Below are 25,376 nucleotides of genomic sequence, written 5' to 3'. Positions count from 1 at the left end.
AATTCATCTGTAATTGTCTTTCCACCCATCAACTGTCCCCAACTTCATCAGATTGTAACTCACTGACAAGGCATTTGATTGACAAGCTATCATGTTCTGTCAACTTTGCATGGTGTGTACTACCTTCTCAAACCGTGTCAAGGCCCAAAAAGCACATGATGACAATATTTCCAATGTGGTCAAACCGGCTCAGAACCGACCCTTGACAAAACTTCATCTCGCAACATCTCTCCCAGTATGGGCCCGATTGATGATCTGAAAAGACCGACAGGCTCTATAATTCAAGCTCTACATACCCACCACTTCAAACTATCTCTGACCACCTATCTCCATTTTCCCTATCTATCTCATATCTGCAACACATTCTAGCTTCAAAGTTCAATAACTTTCTAACTTGGGCTCCCTATTTGCAACACATTCTAGCTTCAAAGTTCAATAACTTTCTGACTTGGGATCCCTATTTGCAACACATTCTAGCTTCAAAGTTCAGTAACTTTCTGACTTGGGCTCCATTTTTTAGGAGTCGTCTGGACTAGCTTGTAAATCACTTCAAGTACTATAGTGTTGAAGTATGAAACAATCATTGCCGCATCTCGTTTTGTAGACATCAAACTCATTTGATGGCCTCAAAACTACAATTAGTATACATTCCAATCATCTCTTGATGTCATAGCAGAATCTGGCGTAAATCATAAGTTTGGTGAAAACCTTGAAAATGCAAGCAGATCCTTATCTTCCAAAATGTGACCACAAAGTGACACAAGAATGTGGTTTCAAGTAGCTTCATGATAGTATTGAGCATAGTTTTTTGCAATTACAAGCGAATCTAACTTATTGAAAATGGGTGCAAAACAAGTTGTTCATGTCTATTTTTTTGGAACTAAAGATGAAGATGTATAGTCTTGGGTGGTTTTTGAAGATGATGAAATGTATGACTTTGGTATTCTTTATGGTGAGGCGATAACCTACTTTATGTATCAAACATTGCGGAAAGATTTTTGGCAACAGTACAAGACGTGCTTAAGGCTTGTGACGGCCTTAGTGACAAAAATTCATGGGGATATTTTTATCCTTGGCGTTGCTAAAACCGTCGCCATGAGTGTTGCAATGGAACCGTTAGCTGCTCATCTAACAAAGCCAGAAAAAGAGAATCAAAGTGACACCACTCTCCTTTTTTCCCAATTGATTGTATTAAACCCTTTTCTATTAATGATAAATCCCGCAAAGTCTAAATTTGTTGTAATATTATTGAGTGCCATGAGTGTAAAGGGGTCGAGGGCTTCAAAATTTGTACTTTATGCAGCTCTTTAGCCTTCATGTTGAGCCCAAACAGCTCGGAATTCATTCTTTAAACCTTGGCTAAGGTACAAAAGCCAACTTTTGTAATTTTGACCTATGTTTTTTGGACAATAAAAGTGAGCGTATGCTGCAAAAGCTTACTATACATGTGAGTCTACTATTTCTTCAAATCTTTATGTCTCTCTCGTATGGTGTTGCATTGCTATTCCGAGCATACTTACGCGGTTGCAGGTGAAAGATCTTCCATTTAATGTAGCTTGCTTGCGATGAAAGTGTGTTTTTAGTAGTGCTCATCTACAAACTATTTTTTCTCCCTATGCACAATACACGCACCCAAAACTAGTTTTTGACCTTAGGAATAGATAGAGCATGTCTAGAGAAATCTAATGAGTGCTTTGGAGGCCGAAACCGATTGACCTAAAATAGGTTCTTTTAATCTTATACGTGATTTTGATCTGAGTGTCAAAAATGACATTTGAGCACATGAGAGTGTTCAGGATACTCTGCTCATGCTAGGCATTAAGTTTTGTTGCATTCGGAGTCTCATAACTACACAAATTTGTCTGGATAAGGTGGCGGTAAGGAAAGTATCTTTTGATGTTTGACACACATTTGAGACCGAGTTAGGTAGAAACCACATAGACTTGGGTATTGTGAGGGATTAGCTACCTCTTGTAGCCTCCATGCACTAGTTGGGTCAGCTACGTCCCACGGATTGACAATTTTTATGTTTGTGGTTCTCACTTTGCTAGCATTGATATGGTGAGGCTTGGCAACTGACATACTTTTGGCGTCGTTGCCCGAGATGAGGCAACCTAGACTAGAGAAAAATCCAAAGCATTCGTTTGAAGTTCCATTACTTCCTCTAGTTTCAACTAGAGTAACACATTTTTTGACTTTATCATGACTGAGAGGTGCTTGAGAGTAGGGATACTCGGTAAAAAACTCAAGAGCTTTAGTTAGTAGGACGAACTAGGTAGAGTGTCCTTGAGATAAGCTAGTGGTTGGTAAGGGCATCACCTAAGTAGAAAGTAGAGAATTGAGTCTAAAAGTTGAAATTTTCACTTTCTGTGTTCTTTTCATGTTCAGTAGAAGTAGGTTAAGTAGAAAAAAATTAGGATTGCATCTGATTTGAGGTGCATTGAGAAAACCATAAAAATTGACGAATCTATGTTATGCGAGTCAAAGATAGATTGGGGATTTTTGGGACTAATATTGGCAAACCGAACTTGCAAGGTGGTATAGCAACTTGAGTGCACTACTCCCTTTTATTTTGAAAACATTTGGATCACTAAAACACTTGTTCAAGCCCAACATTAGAAAAAACCACAAACTTCAGAGAAAATTAATAAGAAAAAGACAAATGTGGCTAAAACTTGAAACCAGGGTATGGATAAATCCTAAAACAAGAAGAGGTGAGGCCTAACAATCAGGATAACTTCTATATCGATCGAAACGGGGTACAGTACGGCAAGATATTGGATCTTGATATAGTAGAAAAATGTGGATTTGAGGTTGATACTCTAATTCCAAACAAGGTTGTGAAAGGAGGACCTCCGGTACTAGAATTGGAAGGATATGACTTGATAGATATCAAAACTTTGAGATATATACCCATCGGCAATCCTACACTAGGAGTCTTTTGTTGGGAAGCCAACAATATCATGGATCTGATCTGGACTACTTATGTCAAAAAAGGACAATTAACACCCTTGAAGATAGTGTATATCTTCAAGATCAAGGAGAAGGGATTAGCAGAACTACCGATCTATCTTTTTAGGGATTTTTATAACAATGATTTTGTTATCATGACTCCAAAGGAGATTGAGCAGACTAAATACCAGAGACATTCGATTCGAGAAGTGATTACGAGAACATTACACAAAACTGAACAGTATGATAGAGCCTATGATAGCATGTTCAATCAAAGAGGAAGCACAACAAAGAGCAACCGCCTCAATGATGGAACCAAGGCTAGAAATGTAGAAACCACCTAAAATAGGGAAAGAATAAGTGACACTAGGAAAAGAAGTGGTCCACACGAGTCATATCTACCAAACTGCTGGTTTGAAGGTCTACTGGGAGAAACACCGTCTAGAAGACAAAGAGCAGGTGTTGAGTACAATCATAGAGTTAGACTAGTAGACTTCCATTGGTCAAAAAATATAATGGGTCAGGGGATTCATATGACCATTTAGTGAGCTTTAGACAGGTTTTGAGAGTTGAGCGCATAACCAACTTCCATACATAGTTTGAGGGATCTGGAATGACGTTAGAGGGAAAAGCTTGAACTTGGTTCTAGACTATATATACCTCCTGGGTCGATAACCAATTTATCAACTATGACAATGAGATTTCTTGTTGCTTGTTCTAAAATGGTAATAAAGCATAGTATGGTGGCACACATCTATAGTTTGAAACAAAAACAAGGAGAGATTGTCAAAGATAGTGTGAGTCGGATGAGACAATATATAGATATATGTCCAAAGTTGGAGATTACAACCAAAGAAAGACTTGTCTCCTTGTTTTTAGAGGGACTATTAAACAAAGAACTCCATGCTATTCTGTATAGCAAGAAACACATGATTTGGGAAGCGTGTAATCTAGATGCAATTGACTTGAGTGATAATTTAGAGATCTTCAATGAGGACATCAATGCTAAAGATACAAAGAGCGAGTGAACTACATCCACTATACTAGCACAAGTAGGACTAGTTGTTGTAGCTCCTGCCAATGCTATAGAGGACATGCTTAAATGCATGAATAATATGATGACCAACATGCAAAGGATGCCGATGAGAGACTTGGGACAAGGACCAAATTAGGGACAACCTATGGGACAACAAAGACCATTGAAATGGTGTGCCATTGAAAGAAGATGGACAAATCATGACACAAAAAAGTGCTACTACAAGCCCAAATCTGATGGAAATGTCCAGTATGTGCCAATGAGGCCACAAGGACAACCCATGTATAGATATCCTCCGAAGGTGGCAGATCGCCTATGAATATGGAGAGACCACAACCAATATTAAGCCAACAACCACCACTCCTAGGGAATAATGATATACCAGTCAAGCATATGTTTCCTGAGGGGCAAGTGGATGAACATGCTCTAGTACCTACTACTCCATACCCTAAAACGAGTTAAGTAACAATGGGGGTATAAGAAGAGTGGTATACTAACACAGGCCCTTGTAGAGCCAATGTATCAAGTACCTACAAATAAAATCCTCTTTATATCATTGCAAACTAGAGAGCAAGACTATGATCAAGCAAATGGACAAACCAAAAGCCAAAAATTTCCATAAATGTGGAGCAGATGACCATTGGTAAAACAAAAATGAGATAAAAAATGAGACCTATAGAGGTATATTGTGGAGCATGTGGATGCAAGGGTGGACACTTTTCTGAAGACTATCCTAGGAGTCTAGTGAACAAAGGGAAGACCACCATAAATGTAGTTCAAGTCGTGCCAAGTAGTTCATCAGAAAGGGAACCAACAATTCCTGTTCAAGTAGTGACTACAACACAAGCCAAGCAGAACAAACAGAAAAACACGAGTGGATCTAAAAAATCTAGGAGTTCTTCCAAAAACTCCAAAAAAGAAAGACACAGACAATACAAACTCATTAACAAAAACTATGAAAGGAGTTTGAAGGGAAGATACAGAAGGAGGTAGAGGAAATTGCAGACTCTTTCAACAGACTTCAAAGAACCTGAAAAAAATCAACTGGATCGATACTAGCTGATAAAATTTATGAACCAATCAACGTAGCTTTGGAAGCCTTCCAAGCTGGACTAAAAGTCGATCAAACATTAGAAACCAAATGGGGAAACTATCCAGCACTTGATATGGAATCATAAATTAGAAGCCTACAAAAAGCTAGTCCAAATCACGCAACCATGCTGGAAAAACAAAAACCTCAGTTAGAAATCATAGGAAAACTGGCAGAACTTGAGACCAAAAACATTAGAGAAAAAGCTCCAAAAAAGGGTGGGTTGGAAACCTTGGAGAATGATGACACACAATCACCTAAACTGATAGTTCTTGATAGTGAAGAAGGATGGGATGGAGTGCCAATAGTTGAAGGAGACTAGCCAAATCACTTGTGAGAACCAGTTAGGGAAGTAAAAGATGGGAGTTTGACACTAAAATCAGCTCCAATTGAGTGAAGTTTGGCTAGATAGACTACGCATGGAACTAGATGAACATTCCTTGTATGGAGACTGGGGATAAGAGAAATCGGGCTCTACAAAGTTTTGAATGTTGTGGGTATTACCTTATTACCTAGGTGAGAATGAAGAGAAATCGATGGTTTGAAAAACAATGAAACTAAATATGCATGCACAATCACTTTGAGTGAGATTTTGAGGTTTCGACCACACCTATGGGGAGATTTGCAAACCACCATGGAAATGATGGGATTAAAGGAAATATCTCAAATGAACCTAGAAAATTTGCAAAAAAAGAGGCACAAATTAAACTTGTCAATTTAGTGCCCATGAACAAGGTAGGAGACTACTGTGAAGGGAATGAAGGTAACATTACCATTCCAGTACTATACAATGATGTAATGAACATGGCTATTTTAGATAGTGGAGCATCCATTTCCATCGCGACCAAAGATATCTAGGAAGCCTAGGGAAAGCCACTAATCAAGCAAACGAGGTTGAAATTTCAATTAAGAGATGGACACAGAGAAACCAATGGGATTACTAGAGAATGTGATATATCAAATCCTATGGGATTGACTACCAACAAACTTTTTCCACTGTAGATTTTGGAAAGAAACTCAACTACGAAAACATATTGGAAAGACCGTTCCTGAGATAGATACAGTCAATCCAAGATTGGGTCAATGATTATCTCTACTTGAAACAAGTAGGGGTGATTATTCAAGTGAACTTGAAATACCATTCCTATAAGGATGTCCTAAGGACACCTATACAAGAGTTAGAGTCTGAAACCTCAACAGAGACTAAACTGCCATCGTAGATACATAAAGACACTCTATTTTGGATGTGTGGGGCGTCTGAACTAGATAGTTTACAAAGGTAGGAATGGGTTCTAGATAGAGAAGTGAATGATGCAAGCTACCTACCTGAACCATTCCTTGGACATTTTTTCTAGCCTTTTAAGTGGACCCAAATTTTGCCCACAATGGATGTGTGCGTCAATGAATCTACATCCATGCATTTTTTTAATGAGGATGGTTATGATATAGTCTCCATCCAGATGGTATTTATCCAAATGATTGAGGAGAAACAAGTCTTCTCTAATCACTACTATGATTCCACTAACAAGTTGAAAGAAGAACCGACTACAATGAAGGAATTGAACACAGATTAAGAGTACGTAAGAGACAAACTTCTACTCAGAGGAGCATAAGAAAAAAAATTCGAGTTTCCAAATCAGCATCAAAGATGCCAACAAAGATATCGCAAGAAACAAGACAATAACTCAAGAAAGAAAACACCAAAACATGCACTGAGAAAACAAAACTCAATTCTTGATGAAGGTGAATGCAACAGACTACATAAAAGACCACATAACTGGAAGATATCCAGACACAAAACATCCAGAGCAACAAAACCAATGTTGTGCAAGCCTGATAAGACCAAAGGTAAAGAACATCTGATGGCAAAAACTGAATGTAAAGCAAAATACAAAGGCCATATACCTATAATGAGACATTTGAAAGATTAAGGAAGAGATTGAGAAACTCAAAGAGGCCAAGTACTTCATGTATGAAATAGAACACACTGATTGGTTATCACCAACTGCCATGGTGCTTATCAAGAATGGAAAACTTAGAGTGTGTGTAAATCTCAAGAAGGTGAATGCCACACCACTATACGAGATAACTATTCTCTTTCTATTACAGATCATGTGCTAGAACGAGTAGCTAGCAAAGAAGCTTAATATAGCTTTTGTGGTTACAAACAATTGATTATAGATCCCAAAGATCAACATAAAATATCTTTTGCCATGGAATGGGGAGTTTTTGCTTATCAAGCCATGCCTTTTGGTTTGACCAATGCACCAACAACATTCCAAAGGCTAATGAGCCATGCTTTTAAGGAATATCTACGGAATTTCCTGGAAGTATACATGGATGATTTTTGTGTATACTCCACAAAACAAGAGAGTCACTTCAAACATTTACAATGTGTCTTTGAGATATGCCGTCTATATAGGATTTGTTTAAATCTTGGAAAATATGTCTTTATGGTTAGACAAGGCAAAATTCTTGGACATATTGTGTCAAAAAATGGTATACCCACCCATAGACATGGAAAGGGTGATAGTGATTGCCAAAATGGCTAGGCCAACATCAACCAAAGAGGTTTAGGCATTTATGGGACATTGTGGTTATTATTGCAGATTTATCTACATGTGTGCAATAATCGCTAAAACCATTTATGGCCTTATGACTCATTTTAAATGGAACAACTAATGTGAGTAATCGTTTCTAAAACTTAAGCAACATTTCACCAAAACACCAATATTGAAAGCTCAAGATTGAAACAAAGTATTCTATGTGCATGTCAATGCTTCAAGTTTTGCTAGTGGATGCATCTTAGCTATGTCAGGAGAGGGAACCATGGATTTTCCTATCTCCTATGCTAGTCAACAATTAAATCTAGCAGAAAAGAACTACATAACCCCACTGAAAGAGAAGGTCTTGGTGCATAGAAATTACTATAGGTTATTGCAAAAAATTCAATGTTCAAAAATTTAAAATTTTAATATCGTCAATGCATTTAGAACGTTGAGAAATTATGGGATACACTCTTTGATCATGTAGATCCGAGTTACATGATCTGAGTCTGAGTGTGAGGGATACATTAAAAAAAATTGCCCAAAAATGTGGAACAAAACCTGTTGCTACTACAAATGTTGTATTTCTAAATAAAGTTCTAAAAAATAAACATTGTGATCGGGTCTAGAACGTGCCAAAATCTCAACCCAAAATCTTGGATCATATCCACCCGACTTTGTATGCCGGAGATATGAAAAAACAATGTTTTGGAGCCTGAAATAGTAAAAAAGAGCAACAAATTATTTCTTTCTTGCTTTTTGTTTGTTCTCCATGAAGAAATGTCAAGGTTTCTATCGTCACTCCGCCAAACCTTTGCTATCGAGAGCACGCCAATGTGAAAGGTGTGTAGTACGAGTCTTTGCGGATTGTAGAGTGGTAGATTGCGAGTATGGGTGGAGTACTAGTAAGCGGTCAGACATCGGACATCTGGGGTCGAGGAAAGGCACATGTTTCCTTTACCCCAAGTGAGGTGACAACTCTTGTCTTTAAGAGCCATTGAGTCGAGGTTCCAACTCTTATGAGAAAAAGGAGTAGATTGTTTTCAAGAAGCTATTGCCAATACTCCAACAAGGACATGGAAATTTCAAAGGCATCATAGAATTTCTTAGGGGGATTCATGTTACTGGCACCATGAATGATCACTTGGGCTTAGAGGAGAGAACAAAAGGCTTTTGCATGAACAAGGTAGGTGAGATTTTTGTATGCACGATGAACTCCGTTCAAATGGAAATGTATCAAGTAGATTTGCATCAAAGGATACTATGGATATCCTCCAAATGTGGTGCTAAATTGGTGGTTTTGAATAATCCCTCGGGGCTTGAGGTGGAAACAAATGGATTCCACGCAGTGAATATGTGAGTTTTCTCTCAAAACAAAAATTGTGTGTATCAGAGGAGGATACATTGAGATTAGATCTGCGAGGGATTGTTTTTTAGAGGGTGCTAGCTCATCATAACTTTTGACGATCATTTACATGAAGACTATGTCGAGGGAGGGGTAAGGCATACTACCCACTCTAACTTTAGACGGATTGCTCATGATCATGTTTGATTTGTGAGATAAAAGAGAATTTAGGCAAAGGTTAATGAAGCGAAACATCGACACCTTGCTGTGGCATAGGGCACCTTACAATAACAAACTCTAATGTGGACTTTGTTTAAAAGAAGAAGAGGCACGCCATCAATAAGATTTGAGCTATTGCACGGCATGGTGGTATAAGGTGAGGGGCTTTAAGCTCACCCACTATAGTTCAACCCCTGAACCATGTGGGTGTGGGTGTGGGAGCGAACCATGTGGGTGTGGGTGTGGGAGCGCAATCCCGTAAAACTATTCAAAGCAAGGCTTTGAACGGCTTTAAAAAAAGAAAAGAAAAGATTAGAGCTATTACATGGCATTTCCACGAGGGAGACTGGTTCTTGGAGGTAGGCTTGTAGCTTGTCCTCTAAACCTAGAATTACGAGGTTACAACAAGATCTAAGTGTCTACTCGTCAGGTAAGACTAACTAGGCATGAAGGAGAGTCGGTGGTACTAGAGTGGAGAATGCCAAATGAGGCTGATACAGTGGTCACCTTTACATTACCGATGCCCAAATTGGAGACTTTGCGAAAAGGCTTGTTGGGGAGCTCAAATTGGAGAGGAAAACCACAGTGCAGCACAAGAAGTTTTAGACGGCTTCCCTTTTGGGAAGGAGTTCCTCTTCCAGTTTTCCCCATAGTACATCATAAGCTTCTGCAGGCTCGGCACCGCGCACCGCGCACCTCGCCTGCAAAACCTCATGATGTTAGTCATAATTCACAATGTGGGAGTAATTGTGGGAAGCTATCGAAAGCTTCGGTCTTTAATGGAGAGGGTCACAGTTCTTTAAAGTCTCACAGTGGTAGCGAGATGTAGGGCGACCAACCTTCCAAACAATAGAGTAATAATGAAGGAACTGAATTCCAGGCCCAACGGCATGCAGGTGCACCGACCCAAGGACTTCTGGGGGAGGCCGTAATTAACGCTTGAGGGATGAAGCATCTTGATGATTCCCCATGCCGCAGAAGAACGTCATTGTCCGTGTTGCAACCATAATCCTCAGACGGAATGGGAAACTCCGTCCAAGAAACTACAAAAGGTAGATCCGTTGAGCATGACGTAAATAGTGGGCGCTGGTGCTGCAGGTGTTGATCTTATGAGAATTTGTGAAGGCGGGGATAAGGAGTATGTGGCGCTGGTCGGTACTGGAGGAGATGGAGACCGATGGCGATATTAGTGATGGACGTTGTAACTGCTAGGCGGGTGTCATTGACGGAACGGGGCTTACCTATAACAAGCTGGTATTTAATTTAGCAATAGCGGCTGTACTGTGACCTTGAGAGGTGAGTGGAGGAGATGGAGATCGATAGCACATCAGCCATGGGCGACAGTGCCGGTCATCGGCGGCGGACGTATATTGTGGCTGCATCCATATTTGGGGTGGGTCTAGTGAACGGGGTTGGCCTATAGCAGGGTAAGGTAGTACTGTAGTCCACAAGGGTATTTAGCAAGTAGCACCTGTGTACTCAACAAGGGTATTCAGTAGGTAGCGACTGCTATCACCAACAAAGTGTACGTAAGGAGATAAGGAACAGGTGAGGGAGACACAACTAACGCCTCGAGGAATCAGATGGAGAATAAGGAAGCGCTTCAAGGCACAAACAAGGCACTCTTTGAGTAACTGCCAAAGAAGAGGTATATGCCCATCAACATAAACTTGGTTTTTAGAGAGTGGAACATGTTGACACATGACTAGCAAGAAAAATTGCTATACTTCTTTGAAGCCTTTATGGGATCCATAAGCATAATCGTTGGGAATAATGCAAAAGGGTCTCAAACAAGCTATTTTTTAATCGTCGGAAGTAATGCAAAAGGGTCTCGAACAATTTATTTTCTAACGGTTATGGGTGAAACTAAAAAACTCTATGATGTGTTGTATGTACCACAAATAAAAAAGAATCTAATTTCAATTGTTGCAATCAATGATCTTGTTTTTAAAGTTTGTTTTTTTAAAATTGGAGCAGAAATCATGGATTCTTAAAGAAATACAATGGGAAAGGGACTGACAGAAAAAGTTTCAACTCGGTTATGGCATGAGAGATTTGGTCACCAAAGTATTGTTGTGCTAAAAGGGATGCAAAGATATGGAATGGTTGCACACATATCTCAAATCTCAGATATGAATAAAGTATGTGAGGCTTGCATAATGGACAATCAACAAAGGAAGGCATTTGCATGAGAGACTATTAATCGAGCACACTCTCCTATAGAGTTGGTACACACAGTTTTTTGTGGTAAAATGTCTACGCCTGTTATGAGGGAATTGTTCTATTTTTTATTGTTAATCGATGATTTTAGTAGAAAGATATAGGTGTATTTCATTTGTTACAAGTCTAAATCTTTTGAAAAATTTAAAGTTTGGCACAAACTTGTAGACTCAATAAGACAAAGAAGGACAACAAACGCAATGTGGTATTTGACATACTCGGTGAAGAAAATAGGTTCCTTCAATTGTTAAGTATGGAGCCTGATTTACCCCTTGTAAGTTTTTGTGATAAAAATGCACATTTGTAAGGACCCCATTATGAAGAGAAGCCATCGTGCATGAAGAACAATCACTCGCGGGAAAAAAAAAATCACGGCCAAAATTCAGGGGCAAATTTTTTTTTCTTTTCGTCGAATATTCCTTTTCGTCGAAATATTATGGCAGGATAGCGACCGGAAAGTGGTCGAAAACGATTGATCGGTTGACTGATTGGACGTGGCCGGTAGTCAATGGCCGGTGGTCGGTGGCCAAATTCGATGGTCGGTGGTCAAATTCAAAACTGGACTTGTCTTCTCAAGGGCGGCCACACATGGGCGGATTGGAGGGTCCGATTTGGACTTATCACACAAGGGCGGCTACACATGGCTGCCTCTCATGAGAGAGGGTAGCCCTTTTGGCCTATAAAAGGGGGTCATTTCTACACACATTTCATAGTGTGAAGTTGATGCAACAAGTGAGTTTGAGGCGGTGAAAGTGAAGCAAGGTGGGAGCTCCATTAAGGGTATAATCCCTTTATAAACTACTTCTTGTTTTGAAGTACTAAAGCCATTGAGTGGCTGCTTTCCCGTGGACGTAGCCCACATTGGGTGAACCATGTATATCGTGTGTACTCTCTCTCTCTCTCTCTACTCTATAATCTCTTGTGTGTGAAATCTATCTCTCTCCATTAAGTAATCTACTTAAATATCTATTTAGCTACGTCATATTTCCTAACATTAATTTCTCATTAAACTAAGAAACAATCCAACTTACCTTAGATCATTGTCTTGTAAAACTGAGAAGTTGTCTGACGATGATAACTCAGACAAAACTAGCCATTTTTGTATGGCATCACAAGAGAAGCCACCACCAAATTGGGCTCAATGGCTTTTTGATGATCAAATACTCGTATTCACAATCCTTGTGAAGAAGAAGATGGTTTGAGAATGTCAAAGAGAATAGAGGAGTAAAAACAAGCCTCAAAATACATTTTCAACATGGCTCTAATGTCTTAAATTGTTGTCTCTATATATAAAGAAGCTAGCGTTTGTCAAAGAGACTACGACAATTAATCCAAAGTGAAAAGAAGCAATCTCATGGGGGTCACTATGCATTAAATGTCTATATCGTGTACATTCAAGGACTATTTCTAAAACTCCTCATCGGTGAAATTTTCTCGGGGGGTTGATCGTTCAATACTCCCCTATATAACGTGCGTTTGCGAGGTATTCAAAAAACCCCTCTTTTAACATGTCTGAATGAATACAATGACCCCTTATTTCAGGAAAATTTTCAAAATTGAATAAAAAAACATTTATTTTAATATATCTCTATTAAGTTTCCTAAACTTTTTGCATTTAATACCCCTCCTTTCAAACTCGCGTTATACACTAACATGATGTCTTGATAGCCACCAATATCACCTGAATGATCTCACTAGGTTGTGTACTCGCAATGAGGAAATACTCTTGAAGCTTCCATTTCTAGCTTGGTGATCTCTCATCCTGATAGCTACCTACCTTTTAGCTTCCTTCAAGCCTGAAAGCTATCCATCAGCTACCTTCTTTCTTGAAAGCTACCCACTAGCCACCAACTATCCACTCCCATCTTGATCGCCACCAATATCACCTGGATGGTCTCACTGTGTAGTGTACTGCCAACCGGGAAGTAATCTAGAAGCTTCCACTTCCAGCCTGGTGACCTCTCATACTTATAACTACCTATCAGTTTTCTTCACGCCTGAAAGCTATCCACCTACCACTCCCATCCTGATAGCCACCAATATCACCTGGATGGTCTCACTAGGTAGTGTACTGGCAACAAGGAAGTGATCTAGAAGCTTCCAGTCCCAGTCTGTTCACCTCTCATCGTGATAGCTACCTTTGAGCTTCCTTTATGCCTGATTTTGTCAACAATCTTAAAAAAATTCCTCTTTCCACGAAGGTAGAATTCTTTCTTGACTTCAAAAAGAATCATTTAGAGGTACAAATATTCCAAAGAGCATTTGATAAGTTGAAGCCTTATTTTGTGTAGAATCTATGCGATCGATACACAAGTTGTTGCATCTGACATGTCCAAATGTCATTTTTGTGAGACACTTTAAACTAGGCAAGGCATGTTGCTAAAGGTGTGCATGGAAAAGAGTGTGCATGTCAATGTGGTGTATGTGATGGAGGTGGGAGATGCAAAGTGCACACACAAACTTACTCAAGCCTTACAATGACGTGGGAATAAATTTTATGTCCAAAGGCTAGAAGTTCATACCGTTTTAATTTGAAGTGTTTGTTGGGGGACAATCATGTGGACCTGCAAAGAAGCTTTCGATATGTCCAGTGGAGGATTTAGGTGGTGTACAAATGAATGTAAAGATATTCAAATTGATCAAATAGAAAGTGGCAAGAAAATGAAAAGAGAATTCATGTCTCATAAAGAGGTGTCAAGAAAAAAACTTCTTGATTTGTTTAGGGATCATTTGAGCAAGTTCATAAAGCACAATTGGCTCTACAGTGTTGAGAGAGAAGGAGAGAACACAGAAGTAGAACCCCAAAGTGTGTAGAATACACACATGAGATGATGTATATATAGAGGGGACCTGGGTGCCATATATAGAGTAGCTTCACATATAAGCTCAACACCCCCGCTCAAATAAGGGTCCCTAACTGTGGATGAAAAAACCCTTGGGGGATCAAGGGAAAAATCCACAGCTCTATATACACCCACCGTTATATTATAAAAATCATTGAATATACAAATGTTTACGAGGAGCTACATCACTCCTTTTACAATGAATGTTTTATGAGGAGTTACATTACTCCTATCAAATACAATAATGAATACAAAGGTTCAATAAAGAGGTGTAAAAGCTATCGATTAGCTTGTAATCAAAAGTGTCTCCGTGAATCTGCTGTGTAGCTTGTCATCAATATCACATCACCAAACATGTCTTCATGTTGTCATCAATATGGCATCACCAAACATATCTTCATAAATCTTTTATTGTCACCAAGTTTGTCTTCATAAAATCAATTCTTTGATCAATCCTACATAGATCATAGACTCCAAAAAAAAACATGTCATGAAAATTATTAGCATCGTTAATGAAATAATTACGTTCACAATGCTATAAGAGATGGTTCGCGACGCCACTCTTTTGACGACATATATACGCACGACAACATATGGTACATAAAGTATAAACGTAAAAGTACAAAATGTGTGATTACGTGATACAAATGATATGTGTATATACTACATAAAACAACATTTATCAATGTAGTGATCAATGAATACCATCAAAGTATTAACAAAATATCATCATTATGTCAATAAAAATGAATAAATGATCATGGTATCAACGAAAAGCATCATGATATCACCGAGAATACTCATTGTATCAACGAAACAACATCATGGCATCACCGAGAATAACCATGGTATCAACGAAATATCATCATGGCATCACCGAGAATAACCATGGTATCAACGAAACAACATCATGGTATCACCGAGAATAACCATGGTATCAACAAAACATCATCATGGTATCAATAAAAATCACCATGGAATCAACGAAATATCATCATGGAATCACCGAGAATAACCATGGTATCAACAAAATATCATCATGGCACCACCGAGAATAACCATGGTATCAATGACATATCATCATGGTATCAACGAAAATCACCATGACCAAAGTATTAACAAAACATTATCATGGTACCATCAAAATCACTATGGTATCAATGAGAAATTATCAATAAAACGACGTAAACTATATCTCTAAAAGAATAATTATACGAGAATCAATGAACGAGTATATCATATAACAAAAGATCATGTACCAACAGTAGCTCGATAGAATTTGAACGATCATCAACGGCTCGACTGAATCGGAACGATGTGTAACTGGCTTCTGCAGCAAAGTTACGTCAGTAACAAATATATGATTGATGAAGAAAAATATAATTGAAAAGTTTTCAATTATGAGAAAAATCAAAAGCAAAAAGTAAAATTTTGATTTTCAAACATATTCGCAGTCTGAGACGATAACCCAAAATTGGTGCAGAATTTAGAGAAACTTTCTTCTGCAAAGTTATAGACCACATCGATTCCAATCCCCATCGCGGGTAGTTTCTTCTGCAAAGTTGTAGAACACATCGATTCCGGTCTCTCACGCGGGTAGTTTCTGCAAAATCGTTTTCAATAAGCAGAAAAATAAAAAACAAAAAACGGAAATTGCTTTTTAGGTATGTACGCAGTCCGCGAACGATAACTCAAAATCGGTGCAGAATTTGAAAACACTTTCTTCTGCAAAGTTGTAGACCACATCGATTCCGGTCTTTTTCATAGGTAGGTTCTGCAAAATCGTTTTCAATAAGCACAAAAATCAAAATAAAAAAGCGAAAATTGCTTTTCAGATATGTACGCAGTCCGCGAACGATAACTCAAAATCGGTGCAGAATTTGAAAACACTTTCTTCTGCAAAGTTGTAGACCACATCGATTCCGGTCTCCTTCACGGGTAGTTTCTGGAAAATCGTTTTCAATTAGCAGAAAAATCAAAAACAAAAAGCGGAAGTTGCTTTTCAGGTATGTACGCAGTCCGCGAACGATAACTCAAAATCGGTACAGAATTTGAAAAAACTTCCATCTGCAGAGTTGTAGACCACATCGATTCCGGTCTCACACGCGGGTAGTTTCTGCAAAATCATTTCCAATTAGCAGAAAAATCAAAAACAAAAAGCGGAAGTTGCTTTTCAGGTATGTACGCAGTCCACGAACGATAACTCAAAATCGGTGCAAAATTTGAAAAAACTTCCTTCTGCAAAGTTGTAGACCACATCGATTCCAGTCTCTTGAGCGGGTAGTTTCTGCAAAATCGTTTCCAATTAGCAGAAAAATCAAAAACAAAACGCGGAAGCTGGTTTTCAGGTATGTACGCAGTCCGCGAACGATAACTCAAAATTGGTGCAGAATTTGAAGAAACTTCCTGCTGCAAAGTTGTAGACCACATCAATTTCTATCCCTCATGCGGGTAGTTTCTGCAAAATCGATTTTGATCAGGAGAAAAATCAAAAACAAAAACGTACTGCTCTGATACCATGTTGAGAGAGAAGGAGAGAACACAGAAGTAGAACCCCAAAGTGTGTAGAATACACACATGAGATGATGTATATATAGAGGGGACCTGGGTGCCATATATAGAGAAGCCATATATTGAGTAGCTTCACATATAAGCTCAACATAGAGATGGCAGGCTAAACAATTCAAGGAGTGTCTACGTCACTTCCCTAATGGCGTGGTAATGTAAGTTGTGGACTTTTCTGAGAACTACACATTCGAGGAACAAAATCAGATTCAATCAATGCACTAGTTATCTTGCTAGGTTATACTCTTTGTTCACATTACGTATTTGCAAATAGAAGGGAGTGTCCAGTAGTACTATCACTTCTATATTTATGATGATAAAACTCATGAAACGCTTTTTGTTCAACATTTCTTCATGCTCCATCATGGTTTGTTAAAGGACATTGGTGTATTGCTAAAGGAGCATTGTGTGTCGTCATATGGTGCTACCTCACAGCTCAAAGAAAAAAGACCATTCTCCTTTGTTGCCCGGTATGGGACTCTCACAAGTTTGAAAATGATGTGGAATTTCTCGGGTTCAAGTCATGGGAAGGGTGAGCACGATGGTAGAGGTGTGGATATCAAGAGACATTTGACTCATGAACAATTGAAGCTAGACTGTTGAAAATTGCAATGTGAAGCAGATGTAGTTACATTATTGAGAGAGACTATGTCTGATGGGGCTATCACCACATATATATGCTTCCAAAGCACGGTCAGTGACAAGGGTGTTTTGGGAGGTGAAGGAATGTGATGTTCATAGGAGAAACTATTGTAATTGCAAATATATGGATGGATTTCGTTGGTTACATTATGTCCGTGGATACTTCTTAACATATGGAAAAGCTCTTAGGTGCATGCAATTCTCTTGCTTTTGTATTTCTTGTCTGCAAGGCCATTGGAGAAGATGTTCTAATAATGCACATGTTTGGAAGTGGGAGTACATTACCCTTGAACCTAGTGAAAATGTCAAACCTCATGATTAAGGTGCAATTTTGCATATGAGGTCCACCATGATGTTTTGAGCGATGCCCTCCACATCAGTGACAATTCTGTTGTCATAGCTCCTCATGACAATGAGGAGTTTGCAGATTTCTTTGTCTTGAAATGCACAAGTGAGAAGCAAATGACTCAAACCTTGATAATAGATGCATGGGGGAATGTTTTCCATGTTGGTTTATTTATTATCAAGGGACTTTGGTATGAACAAGAAAAAAAAAGTCCCTATGAGCTCAAGCTATTACAAAGTAAACCTGAAGCTAGCTTGCAATCCCACCTTGTAAGAGCCATCAAGATCCCAATGGAAAAATCTCAATCTAGGAGTACATTCTTGATTTACTCAGAAGCATATAAGGCTATTTATAATAGCGCTCCATATGATGTGTAGCTTTTATGATCTTAATTCAATTGATCTTTTAACTCTCCATACAAATTTCCCTCACTTTATGTACTGGTTCACTGATTTACTTTGTTGTTCATAAAGGACCCAAAAAGTGATCTCTCTTGAAGCTTCTCAATGATGTCTACATAATTTTCTTTGTAGACAAATATGTATGCACAATACCAAATACAATTTTATATAGTAGAAGCAGGAAGTAAGGAAATGTTGAAAGTACACACACACCCGTAGAAGAAATTTAGCAGAATTGGGAGGAGTTTCTTGGTTGATGCGTTTATCGAGGATTCACTTGTTCTTTGAGGGAGATGGATCAGATACAGTCTTTATGCTCACAACTACAGGCTACCAAAGGGGGACTCTCAGCATACAAGATAATCCTTGGTATCGAGATGAGATTTTTAGCACCGTGGTCAGCATTACCCTTTGGAACGTATGGTGCTCGCTGTTGTCACATCCTAGGTACATAGTGACCAACTAGAGTGGACATTCTCACTGACATTTGGGTTGATAAGATACATTCATTACGTAGTCAATGGGAGTCACTATCAAGATCCTCGATGGTAGTTGGGGAGAGCGTAGGCATTCTTTTGTCAGACGATGGGCCAGATTGTGTATGTTTTCTAGATTTTTTAGAGGCCAGATCCAGAGGCACTTCTGGCCACCCAGTGGTTTATTTTGCACTCCTCCCATACACACCTTGAGGAGGTAGACATAGTGGCAGAGATGTTATGATGCACTCGTTTCTTAGTATGGTACATCCTCGGAGACAGGCTATATTTTTAGCATCTCTAAGGCTCTCTTGTACACAGCGGTATATAGATGTTTCTTTCCTTAAAAAAAAGAACAAACTCAACAGATCTGTACATGGTTATTACCTAGATTCCATAGAAGTACAAAAAGGTATAGCTCCTCCGATTCCATAACAAAAGACATATACTATGAGGGGATACAAAAATATGTTCCATCAATAAACACAGTGGTCCATCTACCAAAGAAAAGTAATTACAATTTTTTCACTACCATGTGGCATAATAGAGTGCTACATTACAAAACAAAGCCATTACAATGTTTTTCCACTGCCATGTGGCATGAAGTATGGCATACACTATACAGGGGGGAGGGGGTACATAAGTATATTCCATTACAAGTCAAAGTTACAATGTCTTTTCACTTCCACATGGCATTTAAATTGGAAAATATTGATACTTCTCCCGCCATTCGCAAGTTAGGTCTCTATCCTCATTATCAAATTGTCTTGAAAATTTGTTCATTCTAGCAAACTGTGGTCGATCAGGAGAAAAAATCCACCTCTCTAACCAAACTCACAGCGTTCCAGACATATATAACCTCATATCCAAGGAACCTTGTTCTTCCATTTTCTTCACCACACATGATGTGACAGGAGTGTTAAATAGCATCTTGTACTTTGAGTCGTCCACCATCACTGTGTTTTGAGGAGTGATCCACTCCTTGACCTCCAAAAATGTCTACAAGTTCTTGTGGAACACAAGTTTACCCCCTGGTCCTCCAAAGTCTTTCTCTAGTGTGCAAACCATAGTTACCCAGAACGGGAACGGGGAACGGGAACAGTAGGGTGCGGAACGGGACGGGAACGGGAGGGAGGAGAGGGGCCGGAACGGGAACGGGGCCGGAACGGTAGACCAAAGAAACTACATATATTATATGTATTATAGGCTCATATGTAAGCTAAGCTTTTGAATTCGACCATCCTAATTAGAGCCATATTTACACATGTTCTACGATGACAGAGCTTGAGACAAGGATGGAGTTTGTCTCTTGAGAGAGAGAGAGAGAGAGAGAGAGAGAGAGAGAGAGAGAGAGAGAGAGAGAGAGAGAGAGAGAGAGAGAGAGGAATGGAGCTTGAGACACAAGAGGGAGGGATGGAGCTTGAGAAAGAGAGGTAGAAGCCACATTTGTTCTTTGAGGGTGTTGTGCTTTCCGCCAAAAAGAAACAGAAAGAAGCCAGAGCTCCATGTCCAAGCTTAAAGCTTTAGCAAGGAGAGTAGCTCAGTAGAGATGTTGAGAGCTTGAGGAGGAGGTGAGACGAGCCTCCAGAGTCCAAACAGCCCCAAATCAGCCCTCTAAATAGCCCCCAAACAGCCCCAAATCAGCCCTCCAAATAGCCCCAAATCAGCCCTCCAAATAGCCCCAAATCTGACCCCAAATAGCCCCCAATAGCCCCAAACATGCCCCCAAATAGCTAGTGAAAAAAGTTGACTTTTTGGTTTGACCGTTCCGGATTCCCGTTCCGCCGTTCCGGGTGCCGTTCCGCCCCGTTCCCCCCCGTTCCGGGTCGCCGTTCCGGTTACACCCCGTTCCGGAACGGTGTTCCGTTCCCGACTCCATTTCGAGAGCGAGACCCGTTCGGAACGCCGTTTCGGAACATTTAGGGTCCGTTCCGCCCGTTCCCTGTTACTATGGTGCAAACCCTGTGCAAGGATAGTAGCAAACTGCTTCCAAATTTTGGGAAAGCACACACTCAATATTCGTTTATCCTTTGCAACTGACAACAAGTCTGTATATACACATCAAAGTGACTGAGGCACCATTCCAATAATGCTGGTGCATCCTTTTTAAGTTCTGTGTGAAACCCTTTTCTCACTTGCGCAACATTAAGTTGGTTCCAGTAAGCAGGCACTAGCTAGTAAATCTTGTCACATACAGATGTTAGCAAGACACCATTTATGTCAAGAATTATTGATGGGGATGGTACTCAAAAAGGAATATTTTTGGATTCTTCCATAGGGGTATCCAATACTGCTCTTTGGGAATCATGCATCCACCTCATCACCAACTTCGTTATCATCAATAAATTGGATGCCACCAGTATCAACACCAGAGTCTTCTACATCATTGACTTTTGGGTCTTGGTCAACATTACATTGGTTGCCACAAGTACCAGCACCAATATCTTCCACATCATCAACTTTCACTTCCTGGTCACCAGTAGATTGTTTGCCACCAGTATCAACACCACATTTGTCCATTTTATCTTCAACTCTACACTTTTCTACCATTTCAATAACTCAATCCACATTGGGATTCAAAGAGGCAGCTTCAAAACATACAAACACCAATAACAAGATAGAAACTAATTAGAGGCAAAAAGGCAACCTCGTAATCATTGGCTCAAAGTAATCATAATATTTAAGGCAACAGCTTCAATACAAAGTTGCAAAATGCAAAATCCAAAAAAGGGTAGAGCTAGTCATGGCCAAAATACAAAAATAGCTAGGGTTAGAGTCTTTTTTTGACTCTGGTTTTGTAGACACATTTTCTTCCCACGTCTTCAACAACATTGAAAGATGCCTCTTCATATACCTCATTGCTTGAAGTTGGAGGACGTTGCTTTTTGATGGTTCTGCAACAAGAACAGGATTAAGAGAGGCTCACGAATTTGTTAGCACATCTTCTAGCATTAATAAAAAAAACTATAAACATACCTTTCATCTTTCTTTTTTTTCCTTTCTTCAATATCACCAGCATTTCCAGTAGCATTGGACTCCCTCTAGCAACATCCTCGCTCTCTGGTAGTAGATGCTCAGTTATCTCTCCCAACTTCCATCTCACCTGTTAGCATCCTTTTACATTTGGCTATTAATATCCACATTGTCCCCCAAAATCACATCTTCGTTTTTAGTTTCAGCCTCCATATGTCGAATAGTATTAGGGCCTTTAGCATTGGGATGCAAGGGGCACGATTTCATGCTCGAACCTATGGCCATGGCATTGTCATCCATGAAATCAAATTTTTTGCCATCATTAGGATCTACCATCATATAAACCATACAAGTCCATCATTGACCTTCATAAGCATTACACCCTGCAAGTTGACAAGGGGGTGACACTTTAAAACAAAAGGAATATTATAGTTGGGCACTTATAGCCACCAAGATTCCCTTGCTAATCACCAGCCTTGTTGACACTATTACCTAGCTTGATAGTTTGGGGCACTATGTAATCTTGTTAATGTATAATGTAAGTTCAAAAGGAGGGGTTTAAAACGCAAAACTTTTAGGCAATTTAACAAAGATACATTAGAATAAAGGGTTTTTATAAACAGATATGTTAAAAGAGGGGTTTTTTTTATACCATGCGAACACACATTACATGGGGGGGTACTGAACGGTGAACCCCGAGAGCCTAATGGCATCTACCTTTTTAAATATCTCTAAAAGATACTATGCTACCACTAGTAGAACTAGTACCTAGCTAGCTAGCTAGTTATGGTGGCTAGCTAGCTAGTGCTACGAGCTAGCATTAGGGAAATTTTAGACTCTCAAATGGGTCCTATAAGGACTTTGACTTTCTCACTCTTGTCCAAAACAGGTGCACGGTAATTTTTCTACAAATGAGATCAAAACTTGTTGGACCTTTTGGATTTAGAACATACTCATCGAGATCTATCCATTGATATATAGCATGCCATCGGATTCCATATATTCAAGAAGATTCCATTTTTTGATGTGACAACTCCATCTTATAAAAGGAGTCTCTCTCCATGTTTCATCTTCAGTGGGGAGACCATAACTTCTACAGACCAACCTAAAATTTATCGAAGTTTGGGGATTTAGAACCTACTTTCTAAGATCTTTCCAATGATATGTTGGTTGATAGGGTTTTGACAAAGTGTTCATGTAGTTCTCTAGGTTGCCCACTTTGGACAAGAGAGGTAAATTCAAACCTCCTTATGGGGCCCCTTTGAGAGTTCAAATTTTCTCTAATGCTAGCTAGCTAGTGCTGGCAGGTAGCTAGCCATGACTGGTACCTAGTAAGCTATTGTTGGTAGCTACCAAGCTAGCACAGGTAGCTAGCAAGCTAGCACATGTAACTAGCAAGCTACCATAGGTAGCTACCAAGGTACCAAGTATGAACTGGGAGATTCCAAGTAATCTCTCACAACTTTAAAGCCCACCCCTAGTAGCTTCCCAAGCAGGAATGGTAGTAGCTAGAAATGCAAGCTTTGTCTTGGTGCTTGAAGATAGAGCAATGGTAGCTCCCATGTAAAGAAAGAGGATGCAAGAGAGCTACACAAGATAAGCACAAAGCACACAGAGATGGAAAGCTTCTTCTTCTTCGTACAGAAAAGAGAGTACAAAATGACTAAGTGCTAAAACTGAAAAGTAGCACATATGTACATGCGGTCACTAAGTGTGAACTCGCTAGAAGCGTACTAGGCTGGCACTATAAGTGTAGTCCAGCTGTAGAATAACTAGCAGAGATCCTCCGTGTCGGTCACCTAACGCGCCAGTGAGTAAATATCGTAAGCGGCCAAGACTCGTAGTGGATGCCAGCTCAAGATGTAGAGCTCGACATCTCAACACTCCCCCTCGAGCTCTGCATGTTGCAGAGTCCAAGCATAGTCCAGAAACGTCGAAGCTTCTCAGCTCTGAGGGCCTTGGTAAAGATATTTGCTATTTGCTCCTCTATGCTGACGTAGACCAAGTCGATGTCGCCCGCCAACACTCGCTCTCGAACGTAGTGGTAATGGACCTCTATGTGCTTGGTCCTGGCATGGAACACTGGGTTCCTAGCCAACTGCATGCTGCTCAGGTTGTCACTATGGATGACAATCTGCTAGTCCACCCGCACTCCCAAGTCCTCAAGTAATGTGTGTAGCCAAGCTACCTCGCACGCCGCAACTGCTGCACCTCTGTACTCGGCCTCTGTGCTCGATAAAGCAACCGTAGGCTGCTTTTTGCTGCTCCAAGTAACAGCAGCACTCCCAAAAGAGAACATGAAGCCACTTGTAGATCTCCTATCAACAATGCTACCTGCCGAATCTGCATCTGTATACCCATACAATGCTAATGGCGCATCTGTTGCATAGAACAATGCGTAGTCAAGAGTCCCTTGCACATACCGAAGTGTGCATCGTACTCCATCCAAATGTGGCTTCCTTGGAAGCTGCATGAACTGACTCTCCAAGCCTACTGTGTAGCTCAAGTCTGGCCTCGTGATAGTCAAGTAGATTAGACTACCCACAATCTTCCTGTACATCTTGACATCCTCAACAACATCAGCCTTCTCTGCACTCAGCTTTGCATTCACATCCAAGGGAATAGAAATTGGCTTACAATCAGCCATACCATACTTTGACAACATGTCCAAAGCATACTGTCTCTGTGACAGCCATACACCCTCTAGAGTCCTGATCACCTCAATGCCAAGAAAGTAGTGCAACTCGCCCAAATCTTTCATTTCAAACTCCTGTTTGAGAAGACCCTTCACATGGTCAATCTCCATAGCATTATCACCCACAATAATAAGGTCATCTACATATATGGTAATGACCACAATCCCCACATCACTCTCACGCACATAGAGTGAATGATCAGCATGAGCTCTCCTAAACCCAATACTGACAAGATACTTGGCAATCCTATCATACCATGCTCTAGAGCCCTGCTTCAAACCATACAAAGCTTTGAGAAGTCTGCATACATAATCTGGGTAACCTGGATCGACATAACCAGGTGGCTGATCCATATACACTTCCTCTTGAAACTCACTATTCAAGAAGGCATTCTTTACATCCATTTGATGCATAATCCATCCTCTAGATGCAGCCACTGCTATGACAGCTCTCACAGTCGTCATCTTTGCCACTGGAGCAAATGTCTCCTCATAGTCTATGCCATACGTCTTTGCATAGCCCTTTGCGACCAGCCTTGCCTTGTGACGCTCAATGTTACCATCAGCCTTATGCTTGGTTTTATACACCCATTTACAGCCAATAGCTTTCTTGCCACTTGGCAATGGCACCAACTCCCATGTGTCGTTTGCTTCCATTGCAGCCATCTCTTCATTCATTGCATCATCCCAATGCACATTTCCAACTGCATCCTCAAAACATGTGGGCTCCACATCCTGTATCACCTTAGCCATGTAGGCTTGGTGATGCGCTAGATACCCATCATAAGTCAATTTCTGAACTGGATTTCTGACTCTGTTAGATCTGCGCGGTCCTGGGTCACTCCTTTTCCCTCTAGCATCTTCTTGTACTTTCCTTACACCAGGTGTCCTCCTGACAGCCGGAATTCCAAATTCCTCATCAAGACTTTGTTTTGAACCATCCGAATCCATGTCTACATGTGAAAACCCTGATGATGCATCAGCCATAAAGGGAGGTTCATCAACCTTTTCCTTTCCTTTTCGTGAT

General features: G+C 40.0%; 1 protein-coding gene across 1 annotated transcript; it reads right to left on the bottom strand.

Annotated features, from left to right (window-relative positions):
- Positions 1-9,278: 9,278 nt before the first annotated feature.
- LOC147439202 (uncharacterized) lies at positions 9,279-10,271 on the bottom strand. The gene is made up of 2 exons (XM_086484268.1): positions 10,028-10,271; positions 9,279-9,889 (listed from the first exon to the last, which is right to left on the bottom strand). Exons 1-2 carry the CDS (start codon positions 10,141-10,143, stop codon positions 9,751-9,753), a joined length of 255 nt encoding a protein of 84 aa, XP_086340394.1. The 5' UTR covers positions 10,144-10,271; the 3' UTR covers positions 9,279-9,750.
- Between the last annotated feature and the right edge of the window lie 15,105 nt (positions 10,272-25,376).

Source organism: Adiantum capillus-veneris, chromosome 16 (assembly GCF_014529385.1).
Source record: "Adiantum capillus-veneris isolate H3 chromosome 16, ASM1452938v2, whole genome shotgun sequence".
In the NCBI taxonomy this organism is placed as follows: domain Eukaryota; kingdom Viridiplantae; phylum Streptophyta; class Polypodiopsida; order Polypodiales; family Pteridaceae; genus Adiantum; species Adiantum capillus-veneris.
The sequence above is the reverse complement of the archived record's forward strand: the minus strand, read 5'-3'. Positions and strand labels throughout refer to the sequence as shown.